Source organism: Gopherus evgoodei, chromosome 6 (genome assembly GCF_007399415.2).
Source record: "Gopherus evgoodei ecotype Sinaloan lineage chromosome 6, rGopEvg1_v1.p, whole genome shotgun sequence".
Classification (NCBI taxonomy): Eukaryota; Metazoa; Chordata; order Testudines; family Testudinidae; genus Gopherus; species Gopherus evgoodei.
Genome location: NC_044327.1, coordinates 4,209,525 through 4,228,806, shown reverse-complemented (window position 1 = coordinate 4,228,806; position 19,282 = coordinate 4,209,525). Strand labels below are relative to the sequence as shown.

Here is a 19,282-nt window from a genome sequence, read left to right as displayed (position 1 = left end):
GATGTTTGTTATCCAGGGAACAATGAATCACAATATTTTTCTTGTGCCTGAAAATGGTTGAGGTCCCAATTCTGCATTTTGAGCTGTTCGGGTCGCATAGCATGCACCTTCATGGACCCAATTGCATCAGCAGGGCCAGAGTTTGGGCTTTAATAATAAAAAGCTTTGCTCAGTTTTAATTGTTGGTAACCTCAGCCCTGGTCCTGCATATGCCTAATTTTATTTACTGTGAGTTGTCCCATTGATGTCAATGGAACAAAGTGGTTTGTATTAAAGTTAAGCAAATATTGATGTCTTTGCAGAAACAAGGCCATACATACTATATATCAGTATTTCTCAAACTACTGAAAGCCAAAATGTATAACATTTCTAAAAATGAATCAGAAGAAACTTGTTTTTCCAAATAGTAATTCACTAGAACAAAATTATTTTGGTAGTGGTGTTTGACTTCCAAGATTCGTTCAAATCTGAAACCATTCACATAAGAGATCTAGTGCAAACCTAAGTGAAAACACTAATGGCTTTCAAATTAGATCTGTTTTATGCACCTGTTATGTCCATTCTCTGTATTTTTCTGAACCTCTTCTTCTGTTCACATCATTTTGATGGGTGAGATGGACCTCCACAGTGAGTGCTAATGATTTTTGAAATAGAGCATCCATCGCCTGAGGAAATCCTGACACAATGTCAGTGAGCTTATGTGAAAATGCTACTTAGATCAGAGAAGTCTATTGGGTTTTAAAATATGTATAAAATTATCTGGGAAAAATCTTCTCTTCTCAAACGCTGCTAATATTCTAGCAAATAGATTCTGTTATTCAAATATAGACAAAACACATGTATTAACACTTACACCATCAAGAAATAGGTTGTTTGATCCTAACTAAAAAAAAAAATACAAATTATGATCTTTAAATAAATTTCCTGAATTTTTGCAAACTATGGATCTGAAGGGAGGGTGGCCGAAAATTCAGAATGACTCAGGTTTCCTTCCATTACATTTTGGCAAAAGAAATCATTCTGCTTCATCTTTTTTTCCAAATTTCCACATAGCTAACAATTTTTATTTTTTTTTTAAGTTGGATGTTGAGTGTGCTCTGGAGAATTTTAAAATCCTTTCTCTGCATAATTATTAACAGTAATTAATATTTTTGCTGGCTGAATCAGCAATATTATCTCCATTATCAACTGTTCAGCTACACTGATGTTAACACTTTATTAGGAGACAGAGCTGTCACTCTTGAAATGATTGAGAGTTATTAGCTGAATTACAAACGATTCTTTCTTTCTAAGTTGATATTGGCGATCTGCCTTCTTTCTCTGATTTGTTCCTAGGTAGCCCTGTCCTAAACGAACAAGGGTTTGTGGAATTCCAGGTTTTGGGCCCTCTACGATACATGTGGTGGTACCATGTGGTAGGGCTGATCTGGATCAGTGAATTTATTCTAGCATGTCAACAGATGACTGTAGCTGGGGCTGTTGTGACATACTATTTTACAAGGTGAGAACTTTTCAGACAGCTTTTTCTGAAGTGACCTAGTGACTGAATCATCAAAAATAACTGGGGCCAGAGCTTGTGGTGAAATGAGCAGGTGTGTTCTGCCTGGAAGCTGAAAAGCAAAAGCAAACTTCTAAAATAAATAGTGTGCTTAGCTGGTTATGTGCAATTTGAAGATGTTAAGCACCACAGTTTTGTTTGCTCCTAAGTCCCATATACACTATGAAGACCTAGGTGATTCATTTTTTTAAAAAAAAAGTAATAAGCACTTTGACATTTCTCTCTTTTCAATAATAAAGCCAATAAACTCCATTTAAATTAAAAAATGATTGGCACTAATTTACTGGGATTACTTAACTGAAAAATACAGTTCTTTAATTCTTTTCACCCACTCATTTGTCTGTTTCCTAAGATTACAGAAAGTCCCTTTAGAGCCATCATTTTCATATGAATTCAGATTATATACTAATGTTCAAGTGAAGCAAAATATATGGATTAAATCTCCATGTACCATCACTGTGCATGAGTCCTAATTTGCAAATCATGCTGTACTCGTATCAGCTAATGCACGTGTATCTCAAGTACAAGAGAGGGATGCATCACATGTTCTTAGGATAATAACTCCTAATTGGTAGTACTGCAGTGTTAAAAAATAATGAGAATTAAAAATAAATAAATCTGAGCGCTTTTAATTACTTTTTTTAAAGTCTCTAGGTGCACGGAGATTATGTTTTTAAGCTTTTTTCTACCATAATAAGGACTAGAAACTTTTATTTATTTTTAAATGGAAGCTGAGGTTCTCAATCACAGAGCTAGGAGATAAGGCTTTAAGAAAAACTGTCACAAATCTTGCAATAATTTTGTAAGAATGAGCAATACTGAAGTGGTATCGAGTGTTTGCTAACATACAACTGTTGGCAACATTTTTGATTAAGGAAAGAAATGATGCTATTGTACTTATTCACCTCTTCTTTTTTTAAAAGTATATCTTTCTAAAGTGAAATTTCTCAAAGTGTAACTGTGATATTTTATAGTTCACTATATATTTGTTTAAAGAAAGAAATCTCTGCGCTCAACAGGCTGAAAATTTAAGTTACACTTCCCGTTCAAAATGGTCTCAAAGTAGTTTACAAATAATAAAAATACAGCACCTCTGGAAAAATGCAGCTACCTCTGCAGCAGAGGGCATCAGCTGTGATGCACAGCAAGAGTGGTTGGAGTAAGGGAGGAAAATGTCAACCCATGACAAAGCCCTTATGCCTTATTAAAATTGCCATAGGGTCATCAGTGTCCATGCAGAGCAGAGGAGCACCTTGGTTTAAATGTTCTCTCATATGAAAGATACCTTACATTGATTTATTTTCATTGATATTCCTGCTGTGCTGTTTTTACAAATGTACAGTTTTAAAAAATTGTACATAACTAAGAAATACACAGTAGGTAGGAATAGTCTTGCCACAGCATGTTGGTGGGCTAGATGATTTAAGAGATCTTTTGCATCTCCAACATCTGTGAGTTTAACAACTGTATTTTACCTGAAGGTAAATGAATTTGCTCTTACCTGCTCCCTATCCATCATCCCTTAATGGGAATTTTGAGTTATTAAATGTCCATTTCCCTCTACTACTTTGCTTTCTTGCACATTAAAGTGTGGTTATAGTCTGAAAAGTAACTGTGAAAATGGAATACTTGGGTTCCACGTTGTTAATGATTTCTAGATCAATGTACATAATTTGCATATAGAAAGATTTTTGTTAAACTGCCAGCCCTGCATTCTCACCTAGGGCTCTTAAAGCCAAGACGGGCTCTTTGCATTTCATGCAGTGCTACCAGTCATAAGTAGGCTTGCCAGAATTCGAGGGTTTTTATTATTTTGATGGATAATATCAATCTTCATTTCAAGCATTTCAGTCATCTTTATTTATTTAAATTTTCACAGTTGAGAGGAATGAAGGGGAAAGGTCAGAATTATTTAATGACAGTAGATAATGAGAATCAGAAAGTTAAAGCTTTTATAACTGTTAAAACACAAGTTGTCAACATCCTCTTGTCAAAATATACAAAGCAAACATCCTTAAATCAAACTCAAGCAGCATGTTTCTTACTCTGCCATTATGTGTATATTTGTGTGTGCTTGTGGTGAAATTGACATTTATCAATACCTACTGGTAAAAATGTAATGTTTCCAAGCCTAATCATAAGGTTCTGCTGGCCAGATTAGGCCCTCAGTTACACTTGTACAAGCCAATTGCCTTCTTCCATTTGCACAGGTATAATTGGTTGGAACTAGGTAGACTGTTTTTGCAAGAAGAAATAGAATCCAGCTCACTGAAAACTGACATCAGAATGCTAATAGGAGCCAAAAGTTGTAAAAACATTTTTTCCTCACTGAAGTCAGCATGAATCAGTACATGCACAGAGCAGGTCTGTGGAATTAGAAGGTGCCACGTTTTTATATTTTTCAAGTGAAACCACCCTTTAGAATAGGTTTCCCTAACTTCAGGGGAGGCGTTATATTATTGGATGCAATTATTTATTACTGGCAGTTCAATAACATTAATCCTGTGATACTTTTATCACTGAGTTGATTTTTTTAATACTTATCTAGCACTCTTTCACTAAATGCTGAATGGAGCTGCTGTAGAGAGGGAAATAGTGATGCTTTGCTTTAGAGGAGACACATACGAATGATAAGAATACATTTCTTAAAAGCTGTGTCAGAAGACTGAATGTGCATTCAGCTCTTATAAATAAATCCCTATTTCCCCTTACAAATACATCCTTATAAATACTTCGTTACAGCACTGTATTTTGTTTTAATACTTGATTCCCTGGCTGTGTGGATATGTATATTCAGAAATACAAATGGTCTGAAAACAGCTTTTCTGTAATGAATGTATATGCTTTTTCCAATATATAAAATAGGGAAAATCCTAAAATAAATGTGGGGAGAGGAGGGAAAGACTTTAAAATGTTTGAATTAGACATTTATAAAAGTGTAGAGCTTAAAAAAATTGATTGGTTAGGTATAACTGTAATTCAGACAAGTGTCCCCTCACAGCTCAGCCAATGACTCATCCTTTTCCTGCTATTACATTAAAGCTAATACTGTTATGGACCCTGCTTCTCAATGAATCAGCAATGTCCACTGAAGACCACCAAATTGCTTTTCACCTGTGAACTCAGTCAGTCAGAATTTGCCTGTAGCTGGTTTTTCTCACCTGAAATCCATATTGATAATACTGCTTTATTTTATCTCTCTGATGATTTTCCACAGGGAGAAAAGGAATCTGCCATTTACTCCTATTCTAGCATCAGTAAATCGTCTTGTCTGTTACCACCTAGGAACAGTGGCAAAAGGTTCTTTCATTATCACATTAGTGAAGATTCCACGAATGATCCTAATGTATATTCATTCCCAACTCAAAGGAAAAGTAAGGGAAACCTACTTCTTACTAAAATACTGGGTTCCAAATGCTTGAAATTTGATCCTAAGTTTTGACCAAAAAAGTAAGTGTGTGTGTTCATGATTTCAGAATATTCAGCCCTTAAAGTATAGCCCATGCATTTGAATGTAATGGTCATTCATGTTCTTTGTCCTCGGGTTTTTTTTTTTAAATGTACTTGGTTTTTTTCCCCCTGTTGCCGTGCTAGGAAAATGCCTGTGCTCGATGTATGCTGAAAGCTTGCATCTGCTGTCTTTGGTGTCTAGAAAAGTGCCTGACTTACTTAAATCAGGTAAGATTTTATATATTTTGACTTTTATATAAAGGCTGACAATGTATGTGATTGAGGAAGGCTAGTCTGAAACCAGAAGATGGAGTAATTTTTTCCTTAAGTTGACACATGTTAAATTGTACTTTGGAACTTGATTGAACCTATGTACTTCAGTCATGTCCCCATTACTGAAATTAAAGTACACTGTGATCTCACTGAGGCTCATTATATTAGTCCTCATTTACAGTGCCTGTGTGAAAAATTGTCCCAATTTCTCTTTCTGGAAAAGACATTTTGTCCTTTAAAAATGACTAATCGTGTCTAAGCAATATAGCATTAGAGTTTAATGGTTGAATACAAGCCTCCCAGTACCCACTTTCCCCAGGTACATTTAAGTTTGAAAGTGTATATATGGTAACAGAGTGTGGAGCTTTTCTCCTTTTTAATATTTAAGCATCACATATTTGAGAAAATGTATTTAGAATCGTAGACTTTAAGGTCAGATGGGACCATTATGATCATCTAGTCTGACCTCCTGCACAACTCAGGCCACAGAATCTCATGCACTCACTCCTGTAATAAACCCCTAACCTATGTCTGAGCTATTGAAGTCCTCAAATCATGGTTTAAAGACTTCAGGGTACAGAGAATCCTCCAGCAAGTGCCCTGTAGGATTCTCTGTACCTTGAAGTCTTTATTTCTTTTAAGTCACTCTCTTCCTTTAAGGCTGTGTCTACACAGCAGATGGGAGGTGCATTCCCATCTCGAGTAGACTAGTTCTGCTTGAGCTAACATGCTAAAAATAGCAGGGTAGTTACGGCAGGTCGGGCTAGTGCTAGAGTCTAACCATGTCTGAGATCCTAAGTATGTACTCTGGTGGCTAGCCCAAGGTGCCACCTAAGCTGCCATGCTGCTATTTTTAGCGTGCTAGCTTGAACAGAGCTGTCACGGGTACATGGACCTGAGCTGGGAATTATACCTCCCAGCTTCAGTGTAACATTATCTAGAGAAGGAGAATGACTGTGAATCGTGATGGGTTGTTTTGTCATATCTGTTTCCTCGTGGGAGAGCTGTGCTGTAGTCTGTTAATATAGATCTCTCTTTTACTATTGTTCAATTTGTTTCTCAAATTTGAGACATTTTGTATAATGGAGCTCCTCCATCTTTGATTTCACAAACCTACATGATTGTGAACCCAGATACCTTTGTGAGCGAGCGAGCTCACCCCTTGGGTCAGATTAAAGTTGTACAGAATTTGTACTTTTTGTAGAACCACAAGATAGGTTTTTGGAAGCTGCCTTATTCGAAGCTTGGTTTTCAGAGTGATGAACTACCAGACAAAACTTTACAGTATATTGTAAAGTTCTAGCCTGGGCATAGTGCTGGCCTGCCCTCAGCAGGCCTTGTTTTTGAATTGTCTTGATGAAGATCATTAGTAAAGTGTGTAATTATTGGAAATTGTCTTTGTTACCCTTGATTTACCTATTCAGTAATGCTGGACAGAACTAGAAATGCTTTCTTTTTCAACATCTAGAAAGCAACTTCTCTGAAACACATGACCCTCAAACTATTGTATGTCCTGAGAGAGAGATATTTTTGTCCAGCTGCTTACCATAGTAGTAATGTCGTTGCTCACCTCCTACTCTTGCAGAGAGATTCCAGATTATTTTTCTATTAGTATTTTAGTGTGAAACTGATATATATGTGGCAAGAATAAGCAAGGCAGGTGGAAAATGGTTATTCCCTCTGATATTGTTCTCTGTCTATCGATTCAACCACTGCCCTGGGGGGAAATGATTTAGCAGCTTCAAGGTGAGCAGTGACTGTCTCAAGATCCAGCACAAACCCTTTTTTGTGTATGAAATCGGCAGTGGGCACTGATGGGATTTTTCATTACATAGTTCCTTTCCTCCCTAATTCTGGGATGGAGCTGATTGTCTTAAAAGTGAGTGTCATGTCTTCATTATTTCTTGATTAGATTTGTACCTTTAAAGATCTCTTACTAAATCAAGTGTCTCGTGACATTGTGCTTTCTGTTGTGGAAGGGGATGGAAGGAGAAAGTCTTGTTGCCATAACAGATGATGAATGTTGAAGGAAAGGGGACAGTGTGTCTGTGACTAATGCTTCATTTTGCTTTTCCCCAGAATGCATATACAGCCACAGCTATCAACAGCACCAACTTCTGCACCTCAGCAAAGGATGCCTTTGTCATTCTAGTGGAGAATGCTCTGCGAGTGGCTGCCATAAACACAGTGGGAGACTTCATGCTATTCCTGGGAAAGGTATGCCGAAGGGGTGTACTGTTACAGACCTGGAACAAGTCTGCTTGCTCTCAAAAGCCTTCATTGTGCTTGCACTCCAGCTACAGTGTGCCTCTGAGCGTGTGTTTTCCCACTGCCTACTGCTGTCACCCATCCCATCCTGCTGCTTCCAATCAGGAACATGGTTTAGAGCAGGGGTCTCAAACTCAAATGACCACAAGGACCACAGGAGGACTAGTGCATTGACCCAAGGGCCGCATCACTGACACACACTCCTCACTGCCTCTGGCCCCGCCCTCACTCCACTCCTTCCATTAGGCCCCGCCTCTTCCCACCCCTTCTCCGAAGTCCCCACCCCAACGCTGCCCCAGGAGGTGCAGAAAAGGTGCAGGGTGCAGTGGGGGCTCAGGGCAGGGAGTTGAGGTGCAGGAGGTGTGCAGGGTGTGGCACGGGGTCTCACGGCAGGGAGTTTGTGTGGGGTGCAAGAAGGTGAGGGGTGCGGCGTGGGGTCGAGGTGCAGGGTACAGCAGGTGGCTCAGGGCAGGGAGTGCAGGAGGGGTGCGGGATGTGGCAGGGGGCTCAGGGCAGGGAGTTGAGGTGCAGGAGGTGTGCAGGGTGCGGCAGGGGAATCAGGGAAGGGAGTTGGTATGTGGGGTGCAAGAAGGTGAGGGGTGCGGCGTGGGGTCGAGGTGCTGGGTGCAGCAGGTGGCTCAGGGCAGGGAGTGCAGGAGGGGTGCAGGATGTGTCAGGAGGCTCAGGGCAGGGAGTTGGCTGCGAGATGCGGCAGGGGGCTCAGGGCAGGGAGTTGAGGTGCAGGAGGGGTTCAGGATGCGAGCTCCAGCCTGGCGCCGCTTACCTAGAGTGGCTCCGGGGTGGCAGTGGCGCGCACCAGGGCCAGGGCAGGCTCTCTGCCTGCCTTGGCCCCTGGCCCCATGCCGCTCCGTTCCGTTCCAGGAAGCAGCTGGAACCGTGTCCCTGGGGGAAGGGGCGGGGCTCAGGGTTCTGTACGTCTGCTGTTCTTGCTGCTCCTCCAGGTACCTCCCATTGGCCGCGGTTCCCTTTTCCCAACCAATGGGAGCTGTGGGGGGCGGTACCTGGAAGGAGGCAAGGAAGGAGCCCTCTGCCTCCTTCCCCCTCCCGCCCTGGACCAAAGGGATGTGCTGCCAGCTGCTTCAGAGAGCGGCGCAGGGCTCGCAGCGCCACGGGGGCAGTCCTGTGGGTAGGTGGTGGGGGGGCGCGGGGAGCTTGGCGGGCCACACGCAAGAGCACCATGGGCCGCGTGTTTGATACCCCTTGTTTAGAGGGAATTGAGCAGGAAATGGGAGTGTAGAAGAACTTCTGGTGGTAGTGAGTGAGACAGGTCAGAAAGTGCACGTTGCCGGGGTTCAGCTGAAAATTCCAATTTCTCATCATCAAAAACATTCTGGCTTTTGATTCCTTTGGCAACTGAAAGCTGAAAAAAGTCTGGCCAGGAGTTTTTGGTTTTCCAATGAAAAATCTAAAATGTAAGGAAAGCAGACACTTCTCGTAACAACTTATTTAATCAAACCCTCAGTTTTCCTTCAGAAAGAAGTTGATACATTTTTGACCAGCCCTCGTAGTAGGGGTGGAATGGGAGTCAGCAGGACCTTGTGTTGGCAGCTGGGAGTTGCCCAAGTGGGAGTAAAGAGAAAAGAGTTGGAACTGAGTATATTCCAAGGTAAAAAGATTAGTAAGCACTGTTGTTGCAGCTCAGTTTTCTATTTCTTTAGGGAAAACCAGAACCCAGTAAATTACTGTTACACCTGGGCTGGCTTTTTGTGTTCTTATTTACTAACCTACTAAATACTAGTCCAACTGCATCAGCTGTAGCCCCACAAGTACCCGTCAGCATTGGGGCCCTTCATGGAATGAGCCGTCTATCCTCTGTACACTCCTCTCCGTGTAATACATCAGATTACAGTGAGCTGAACTCTATAAGTGTGGTTTTCTAATCCAGTAAATACTCTGATCAATACAGAGTAGTGGGAATGAGCACATAATGAAGACACTGGTGCCTTGGGGGTATTGAAGTGAACACTGCAGTTCTCTGGAGTAGTCTAACATACCAAGAAATGTTTCCATGAAAAAATGGCTTTCACATCATTGGATGAACAGAAGGGTGGCAGTAATGCTTCAATAAGCAGTGCAAACTACCAAACAACTGTGTTAGCTTTATTCTGCTGCCTGGCCAACCCAGCTTTCAGCCTAATTCAATATCTGAATAATACAGTGGAAACTGACCTATTTTGTAGTGTTTGCTTTTTAAATGCAGAGGTATGGTGTATTGTTCATAAAAACTACATTGACACCTAGTATGACGTTTCTTAGGGCCACTCATGCTAATTTTTGGGAAACTATCTGAAAGATATGTAGAAGTGCCTTACACTGTTAAAATCAGAGTTAGAAATAATGCTTAGTTTACAGTGGGGACCTAGTACACAAGATAATTCTTAGCAGCCTTCCTCTTGCAAATAGGAGGGACTGGAACAAGCTGAAAGGATATTTTGTGTGTGTGTGTGTGTGTCTGCAAGCAAAATTTTTATAAAGCATGTTAATTGGTGTATCTAGCTAGTTATATTAATTTTTTATATTCTGTACAAGTACAGACCTAGAATTGATCCCTGACCAGAGGAGTTTATAATTTGAATAAACTGACAACACAACAGAGTAAGGTTCTGTCTTACTATGGTATCTCCCCCCACCACCACCACCCCGAACAATGGGTGAGTGGCAGCTTTTTATTTACTCATGTGAATTAGCTTTGGGGCTTTGAAGAGATGCAAGCACAGCACTGAAAACACCTCTGGCTAGATCCAGCAGCACCTCTTGTCGTGGAATCAGTGACACTGGAGCATCCTGTTCTCCTATACCTGTGAGATTAAAGTGTGTTTGCACATACATGAAAAATAATCCAATGGCTTCTGCAATCATTCTTGTCTTTCTGTTTTCTTTGCTTCAGGTCCTGATCGTTTGCAGCACAGGCTTGGCGGGGGTTATGTTGCTGAACTACCAGCGGGATTACACAGTGTGGGTGCTGCCTCTCATCATCATCTGCCTCTTTGCTTTCCTGGTAGCTCACTGCTTCCTGTCAATTTATGAAATGGTTGTGGATGTCCTCTTCTTATGTTTTGCCATTGATACAAAATACAACGATGGAAGCCCTGGTAGAGAATTCTACATGGATAAAATTCTCATGGTAAGTTAGTTTCCTCCCCTCTCCCTTGAGTCAAAGGAACTCTACTATCTATAGAGAATTTAGTGCAAGCTTCTGATGCCATTCAGCACAAAAATCCCAGTGTCAGCCTTTTTTGTGTCAGACGAAGTGGGTATTCACCCATGAAAGCTCATGCTCCAGTACATCTGTTAGTCTGTGAGGTGCCACAGGATTCTTTGTGGCCTTTTTTAGAGACCTTTCTCTTGGGTCCAGAAGAAAGTATGACTAACATCAGTAGTGCCCAAGTTGGGGTTTGTTACCCAGACCAACAGACCAGCCTTTGCTCAGACAGTGTCTGTCTTGGTCCTCAGATAGCAGTGCCTACAGTCCCTCCCTGAAGTATGGGTCTGAGCCCAAGTTGTTATTAGCATCTCATTTGACAGGGACAAAGTTGGCCATGTTACATTTAGATTGTCTACCCTAGAGACTTGCACTGGCACATCTCTACCAATGCAGCTGCACCACTGTCAGAGCAGTTACGCCACAGATCTATGCCAACAGGAGAGAGCTTTCCTGTCGACAGAATTAAACCACCCCCAGTGAGTGGTGATAGCTATGTCGGCGGGAGAAGCTGTGCACGCTACCACTTAGGCCGGTGAAACGTATGTCGCTGAGGTATGTGGGATTTTTCACACCCCAGAGTGACATATATTTTGCTGGCATAAGTGGTAGTGTAGATGTGGTCTTAGTTTCTTAATTTAGATGTTCCCCCTAACCCCCCACGTACATCTGATGTACTAGAAATGGGGAAGTAAAAATCCTCTTAAAGCCAACGTTAGACCGAATTCAGCGCTAAGGCCTGGTCTACACTAAAAGTTTATCTCAAATTTAGCACGTTAAACCGAATTAACCCTGCACCCATCCACACAACAAAGCCCTTTATTTTGATATGAAGGGCTTTTAATATCGATATCTGTACTCCACCCCAACGAGGAGAGTAGCGCTCAAATTGGTATTGCCATTTTGAATTAGGGTTAGTGTGACTGCAATTCGACAGTATTGGCCTCCAGGAGCTATCCCACAGTGCACCATTATGTCTGCTCTGGACAGCAATCTGAACTCAGATGCACTGGCCCGGTAGACAGGAAAAGCCCCGCAAACTTTTAAATTTAATCTCCTGTTTGCCCAGCATGGACAGCTGATCAGCACAAGTGACCATGCAGTCCCAGAATCAAAAAAGACCTCCAGCATGGACCGCACGAGAGTTACTGAATCTGATCTCTGTATGGGGAGATGAATCTGTTCTATCAGAACTCTGTTCCAGAAGACAAAATGCCAAAATATTTGAAAAAATCTCCAAGGCCATGATGGACAGAGGCCACAACAGGGACTCAACGCAGTGCTGTGTGAAACTAAGGAGCTGAGACAAGCGTACCAGAAAGCCAAAGAATCAAATGGACGGTCACGGAGGGAGGGACGACTGATGACTGTAGCTATTCCACAGGTCCTGCACTCTCCGAAAACCATTTGAATTCTTGGCTGAGCTCCCAAAGCCTGAAGGGTCAAAAACATTATCGCAGGTGGTTCAAGGTATATGTCATTGTTGCACCCCCCTCTCTTCCCCGCCCCACCCCCCTGAGGAGAGGGGGTGGGGCAGGGAGGAGCAAAGGGGAAAAAAATCATTTCTTGCCTTTTTTCAATGTCACCATATGTCTACTGCATGCTGCTGGCAGACGCAGTGCTGCAGCGCTACATAGCAGCATCCCCTTCCCTTCCCTTGCCTTTCAGACAGTACAGTATGACTGATATCTGTCATTATTGTCCCGTGTGTGCTCCTGGCTGGCCTCGGCGAGGTCGGCTGGGGGCACCTGGACAAAAAGAATGACTCCAGGTCGTTCTCTTCTTTAAGCTTTGTCTAATGGAGATTCAGTCCTGCCTGGAATATCATAGCAGCTGGAGGCTGCCCTGCCCTCCCCTTCCCCCTTTGAGCTCTACTTGCAGAGGCAATAAAGTCAGTGTTTCAAATTCCTGCATTCTTTATTACTTCATCACACAGATGGGGGGGACACTGCCACGGTAGCCCAGGGGGGTTGGAGGAGGAGGGAAGCAACGGGTGGGGTTGTTGCAGGGGCACCCCCTAGAATGACATGCAGCTCATCATTTCTGCAGGCTGTCTGGGGTTCTGACCCAGAGCGGCCGTTTGCCTCTCTGGTTCTTTAGTAGGCTTACCCGATAGTCTAGACAGGACTGACTCTCCCTTTAGACAAAACTTAAAGAAGGGAATAACCTGGGGAGTCATTCCCATTTTTGTCCATGCCCCCCCGGCCGACCTCACCGAGGCCGGCCAGGAGCACCCAGGACAGCAGCAGACAGTACAATGTAACTGGTAACTGTCATTGTCAACTTGCAAAGCAACAGACGGTACTGTATGGCTGGTAACCATCTTTGCTACCTTGCAAAGGCAAGGGGATGCTGCTGTGTAGCGCTGCAGTACCGCATCTGCCAGCAGCATCCCATAGACATACAGTGACAATGAAAAAAGGCTGAACGGGCTCCATGGTTGCCATGCTATGGCGTCTGCCCGGGCAATCCAGGGAAAAGGGCACAAAATGATTGTCTGCCGTTGCTTTCATGGAGGGAGGATTGACTGACGACATTTACCCATAACCATCCACGGCACTGTTTTTTGCCCCATCATGCATTGGGATCTCAACCCAGAATTCCAATGGGCGGGGGAGACTGCGGGAACTATGGGATAACTATCCACAATGCAACGCTCCAGAAGTCGACACTAGCCTCGGTACATGGACGCACACCGCCGATTAACGTGCTTAGTGTGGCCGCGTGCACTCGACTTTATACAGTCTGCTTCCAAAAATTGTTTTCTGTAAAATCGAAATAATCCCATAGTGTAGACATACCCTATAGAGAGAATGTCCTTGCTCCTTTTTCTGTACCTGCTCTACATAGCAGCCAGGAAGTCCATTCCTCACTTCACATGAAATGTATTCTCCTGCATAAACCAGAGACAGACTCAAATCCAATTCTTTTTAACATTCTGATTTCTGAATACTTGTTGGGAAGTGTGTCAGGATTTTAACTCTTAGCCTCTGTTGTGTAGTGTCTTAGGTTGTATAGTACGTAATGCTAACTGATCCCGTTGATATCAAGTAATTGAAAATACCGTACGCTCACATAGCACAGGTAATTCAGTAAGATCATGATATATAATCTAGCACAAGAAATCTAGAAAGATCACAGTGTGTGTGTGTGCAGAGTCAATGTTCAGATTGGCCACAAAATTGTGAACAACAAAGGGATGCAGTAGATATCAAAGTACTAGTGGCATGGAACTTCCTATGTGATGCCTTCACCTTTTACAGTAGAAAGAAATATTGAAATACTACAGAACTGTAGCATATCTGCTGCTATCTTTAATAGCAGAGTCTAATGCCTGTCTGCTTCCATTTGATGTTATAACAAATGGGAAAGGCCATGTCCATGGCGGGGGGGAAAATCTCACAAGACGAGATCCTGGATGTGGAAAAGTTTTGAGAAGTTGTGTTCTGAGGGATTAGGGAAAACTAGAAGTCATTGCTAGAAGTAAAGACAAAATCCCAGTATATTTTTTTTCTATTACAACTGCTTGATAGAGTTGTAACACTACATACTGTTTTCACTGGACAGAATATAGTGGCTGGGGTCTGTATTTATTTTGTGCCAGTCATCAAAATGTGGATGCCAGGGAGGGGTGGAGGGAGGGGATGGTTAATACTGTCTGTAAGGATCTTTTGAGTGCCAGAAGGGTAAGAGACGGACGGAAGCAGTATCTCTTGTTTTTGTGTTCGCTTCTTGGGACAGAACAGATTCCTTTTTTTGACATTGTCAGGGAATTTTATACGTGAGCCATAGGCTTGCACGTTCCCTGGCTGTACTTCAGCATACAACCAGCAGAGTAAAGACTAAGCCACTTGACTTATTTTGCAGGAGTTTGTGGAGAACAGTAGAAAATCAATGAAAGAAGCTGGCAGGGGAGGTGGAGCTGAAGGCAGAGAGCTAAAACCAATGGTAGGTGCAGATGAGGAGGTGGCCATCCTCCAAGAATTTCACTTTTACTTCCTCTCCCTCTCTGTCTTTACTGACTGCGCTTCTTCAGGGGAAGTTTTTGTTGTTTGTATCACTCAAAATGTTCTGCTTTTTCTGTTTGTGAGCTTGCCTATCACCTGGATGGCAGAGTTTTTGTCACAGCTGAGACCATCTCCTGTAAAAGTAAGTTGAAAGGAACTGTATCTTGTGAAGTAGAAATACAGTGGAAAAATCAGTTGAATTAGGATCAGGATTGCAGCAATGCCCACGACATGCTAGGTGATACACACAGAAGACAGTCATCTTATTTTGTAAGATCTGTGGGGCAGGGAGTGTAATTAATTACTAGCATAGCCCAACTTACTCCTCTTTCCATTGGTGAACCAAATTCTTAATTTTGCATTCAGCGTAAAAATCTGAAGGACACTTATGAGCTGTATGCTAAAATAATGGAGGCCATGCACATCAGGGTCACACCAAATTATGTTAAACTGTGGCAAGAGATTGGATACAGTGATTCCTTTCAACCTGCTTAGAATAACATTTCTCCCAGTTGTTTGTTTTTTATTGCTAACTATTTATGTTGCTGTCTCTTGCGCTATTTCCATTTCACATTGTCAGATACAGGGACAATGCATCACTTATGCTTCTGAAGTCTTAACCACCACCTGTTTTCAGTTACGCTGTGCCTATTTGAAAGGCATGGCATGTTTAAGTATCCTGTAATAAGGAACATCTGTAACTAATACAGATAGTGGAGTTATCCATCTTGCAAGGTGAGCTTGGGACTCGGAGAACTGGGAGCCAGGCTTTCTGTGTATAAAAGATGGGCAGGTACGACTGAACTAGTTAGAGATGAGCCTGTTAATACTGACGCTAGAACAGTATTTCCTGTTACATCGGTACCTGCCATAGGGTATAGTGGGGTTTATGTTGATTCCTCCAACAGTAAGTAGTAACTCTTTTAAACGATAAAAAGTAATGAAATCCAAATACATTTCCTTATAGTAGAAAATTGCTTTTTAATATGGCATATATAAAGCCATGCTGTGCCAGCACTTTGATCTAAAAGATTGAATTCCTGCTCGCTGATTAACCCTGTAGCTGTGAGAAATGTTATGCTAAGTTACTTATGCAATCTGTTCTAGCATATCAACCTAGATTATAAAGGGTCTTTCATTATTATTGAGAGGGATAGCTCAGTGGTTTGAGCATTTGCCTGCTAAACCCAGAGTTGTGAGTTCAATCCTTGAGGGGGCCATTTAGGGATCTGGGGCACACAAAAAAAAGCCTGTCAGGGACAGTACTTGGTCCTGTTAGTGAAGGCAGGGGACTAGACTGGATGACCTTTCAAGGTCCTTTCCAGTTCTATGAGCTAGGTATATCTCCGTATATTGTATTATTATGGGTGCCAAGATCTCGTTACTGTTGTTGTCTCTAGAATTGTGCAGAGTAATTCCCATGCACAACTTCCTCAGCATATAGACACTTAGTCCAGTGACAGTGGTTTGGCTCACTTATTGTGACCTGTGTGGTTTCGTTCAAACCTCTCCTTGCACAGTCTTCTGGAAGGCCAGCATTTTAGCCGTGACTGGCCTTTCTCCACCTTAAAGTATTTGTTAAAGCATAAGTGCTATTGTATATCTAAATATAGAACAAGAGCGTTTTCATCTGTATGAGCTACCGTTTACTTCAAGGAGTAATTCCAACTAAGTGAACATTAGAAGCTACTGCTGGGATTTTCAGATCTATCTAAGAGTTTTCACAGCTCCCATTAAAATTAGTGGGAATTATGTGTCCAAATCCTCTAAGCAGTCTTGAAAGTCCTAGCCTAAAGCTTTTTACTCAACTCCCAATTCAGAGTACTGGTTTACATCAAGTAGTGTCCTTATAACGTCCGCCTTATAGCTAGTGCACACTGCGAAAGGTGCTAAAAGCTGTTGGTTCAGCACTTTCAGGCTTGAGCTTGGTTCCTCAGCCATATTTGGGTACCTGTGAAAAGACAGGCTGAGCATCCACACAGCTCCCTCTGAAGGCTGTGGCAGTGCATGCTCAGCACCTTGGAATTCAGGCCTCTTGTTTAGGAACCTAACGTTAGAGCACTCAGGTTTTGAAATTTATTTTTTGTCTAATCCTTACAGAGGATTGCTAGAGAGATGGTGTGAGCATGGGACAGGAAGCAGGAACTCCTACATTGTATTTCCAGTTCTGATACTAACTTGTTTGCCTTGCACAAATCATCGGGCCATATTTTCTGAAGTGGCTTCCAATTTTTGGGTGCCTAATTTCAACTGCATGGAGTCCAGAAAAGCAGAAATTGAACACTAATATGAATAACTAGAACATCCAGAGCTCTAATAGTTAATGCTGACCTTTTGGAAAGGATCTAAAACCTCATGCTTCAGGGTTGAAGCTCATCTCTAACTATTAGAGAGTAGGATGTGGGGGGCAGATTATCACACACCTGCCTACTGTGAAGTTTGTTGCACCTTTCTCTGAAGGCCATTAGCAGAGAGGGTACTGGACAAGATGGACCATAGTACTGATCTGATCCAGCATTTCCTCTCTTCCTAAAGTTGAGTACCCAAAAATTAAAGGCTAGTTTGGGCCTTCAGTTCTTTGCCTCAGTTCCCTCATTTATAAAGTAGATTTATAAATCTCTCTCAAGAGTGTGGAGATTAGTTCAGAAATGGAAATGGCTACCTAGAATTACACTTCTTAAAAATCTGAGTGGAAACATTTAGGAGTTGTCATTTCTAAAGAGACTGTCGATGTTCAAGAACAAGGCTTTTCAAACTTTACTATTTGTAGTAATCCTTTTGGATCAATTTCTTCAGTTGTCCATTGACATGTGTCTAAGACTGTATTGTATGACTTTGTTTTCTAGGCCTCTGGAGCAAGTTCATCTTGAAACTAGCCAGCCATTATGGAACCCATTGACATTCCAAAACACTATATATAAATAAGCAGCCAAAATCAGAAAAGGAACAGGGATTTAATACTTTTTTTAATGATTATTTTTGTGAAACATGTACTCTTTTCATACGGGTGGCTTTTACAAGCAACTTTATCATTGTTCCTTTTTTTAATCATTGTGGTCATGGAAATGTTAAGATTCTTATCTGATTAAGATACAATCTAGAGGAGGATTCAGTTATTTTTAAAAGAAATTAAATCAAGGCTCTATTGGTTAGAGTATCAGATTTATCAGGTGTCCCTCAAAATTGAAATGCAACCAAGAATTACTTTTAAATCAGCTCATTTAGGATTTTATATTTCAACTCAGATGCATCAGTGACTTCTGGGGAAATGTTTGAGTTAAAAAACAATTAAAATTTTAGGTGTTTTTAAAAGGGTTTCAATGAGAGTCATAATTATAACTCATTTGTAGTCAGTCATTTTACCCACCAACCCTAATGGGGCCTAGTGTTTTGTTTATAAATTTCAGATATCAAAATAATAAACTCCTCAGGTATTTAGATGTTGTGGGAGCCCCTGCATTTCTGTGAAAGAGAAACTAGACAATGGGAAAGGATGAGTTTTATATGCAACTGTTTTCCGTTTTACTTTATTTTTCCCTTTGAGTTCAGTAGCCTCCTTTGCACTTCATAAGGCTCCTTTGAAGGGTATGGATTCTCCAAACGAGCAGTTCAACAAACTGATCATTAAAACTCAGCCTTAGCCATACTCCTCATGATTCATTCATGACTAGATAAAAGGATGCTGGACATGAGGAGAGAAACAAACTGTACAAAGAGTATTGTAAGTTGTTTTTATTTACCTCCAGAGAGATTTGGGAAGTGTAAATGTAAATGGCCAGGCCTTGGCTGTTTTCTCAATCATATTAGTGTGTACTGTAGCCGGTGGGTAAAACAGGAGAGGATAGATAAACATTTCTTTGGAAATGACACTGCCATGGTATCGAAAGTTATCCACTAACCATAAGATAACTTGTTCATTTTAATTCTCGAGAGTTTTAAAATTTTCATTTCTGAAGCTTACCAGATATGAATGCTAATACTCCATTGTTCAGCTTACTGTAATGGTAAATGCTTAGTGTATTTGCTAAGAACTCATGATCTGTTCATGCTATATACTCCTTTTTGTTACAATTTTTTAAGAAAACTATTTTTGTTAATGTAAAGTAAATATTTCAGAGCAGAATTTTTAATCTTATTGCACTAAATACAAGCTCTGTAAGAATAAATAATGCCTCAATGGTTTGTTCACTCCATACAAGAAAATCTTTTGAAAGAGAGCAGCCTTTCCAGCTAAGCTTTGCAAATGGATTAAAGAGGGATGTGTGGAGAAGCATACGATTAATGCCACCAGGGTTTTATCAGCAACTGTTTGCTTATGTGCTTCCTTTCAAAGGATCAGACCTTTAAACTGCTGCCGAAGGTAAAAGGCATCCTGTATTTTTTTAATCGAGTGCTCTTAACGGTTCCAGTGGTAGCGAACTACTTCTGTTTGTTTCTATAAGTCATTTGATACTTCAATTTTTTTCAGACTTCTTGCAATAAAAATCAGGATTAATAGAAGGA

At 41.4% G+C, this 19,282-nt stretch overlaps 2 protein-coding genes across 3 annotated transcripts in view; one reads left to right on the top strand and one right to left on the bottom strand.

Moving 5' to 3' along the window:
• The window catches only part of SLC44A1 (solute carrier family 44 member 1), a 97,810-nt gene extending 78,908 nt beyond the window's left edge, over positions 1-18,902 (top strand). Inside the window, exons 10-16 of one of the 2 annotated variants that reach the window (XM_030567236.1) lie at positions 1,336-1,501; positions 4,776-4,932; positions 5,153-5,236; positions 7,361-7,498; positions 10,458-10,694; positions 14,640-14,720; positions 17,626-18,902. In XM_030567236.1, coding sequence (XP_030423096.1) covers positions 1,336-1,501; positions 4,776-4,932; positions 5,153-5,236; positions 7,361-7,498; positions 10,458-10,694; positions 14,640-14,720; positions 17,626-17,649 — 887 coding nt within the window. In that variant the 3' untranslated portion in view covers positions 17,650-18,902. Of the gene's footprint in view, positions 1-1,335; positions 1,502-4,775; positions 4,933-5,152; positions 5,237-7,360; positions 7,499-10,457; positions 10,695-14,639; positions 15,191-17,625 lie in introns of those variants that run through there. The other variant, XM_030567235.1, reaches the window with a different exon arrangement.
• The window catches only part of LOC115653686, a 63,691-nt gene that overhangs the window by 3,327 nt on the left and 41,082 nt on the right, over positions 1-19,282 (bottom strand). The gene's annotated exons all lie outside the window — the stretch shown is intronic.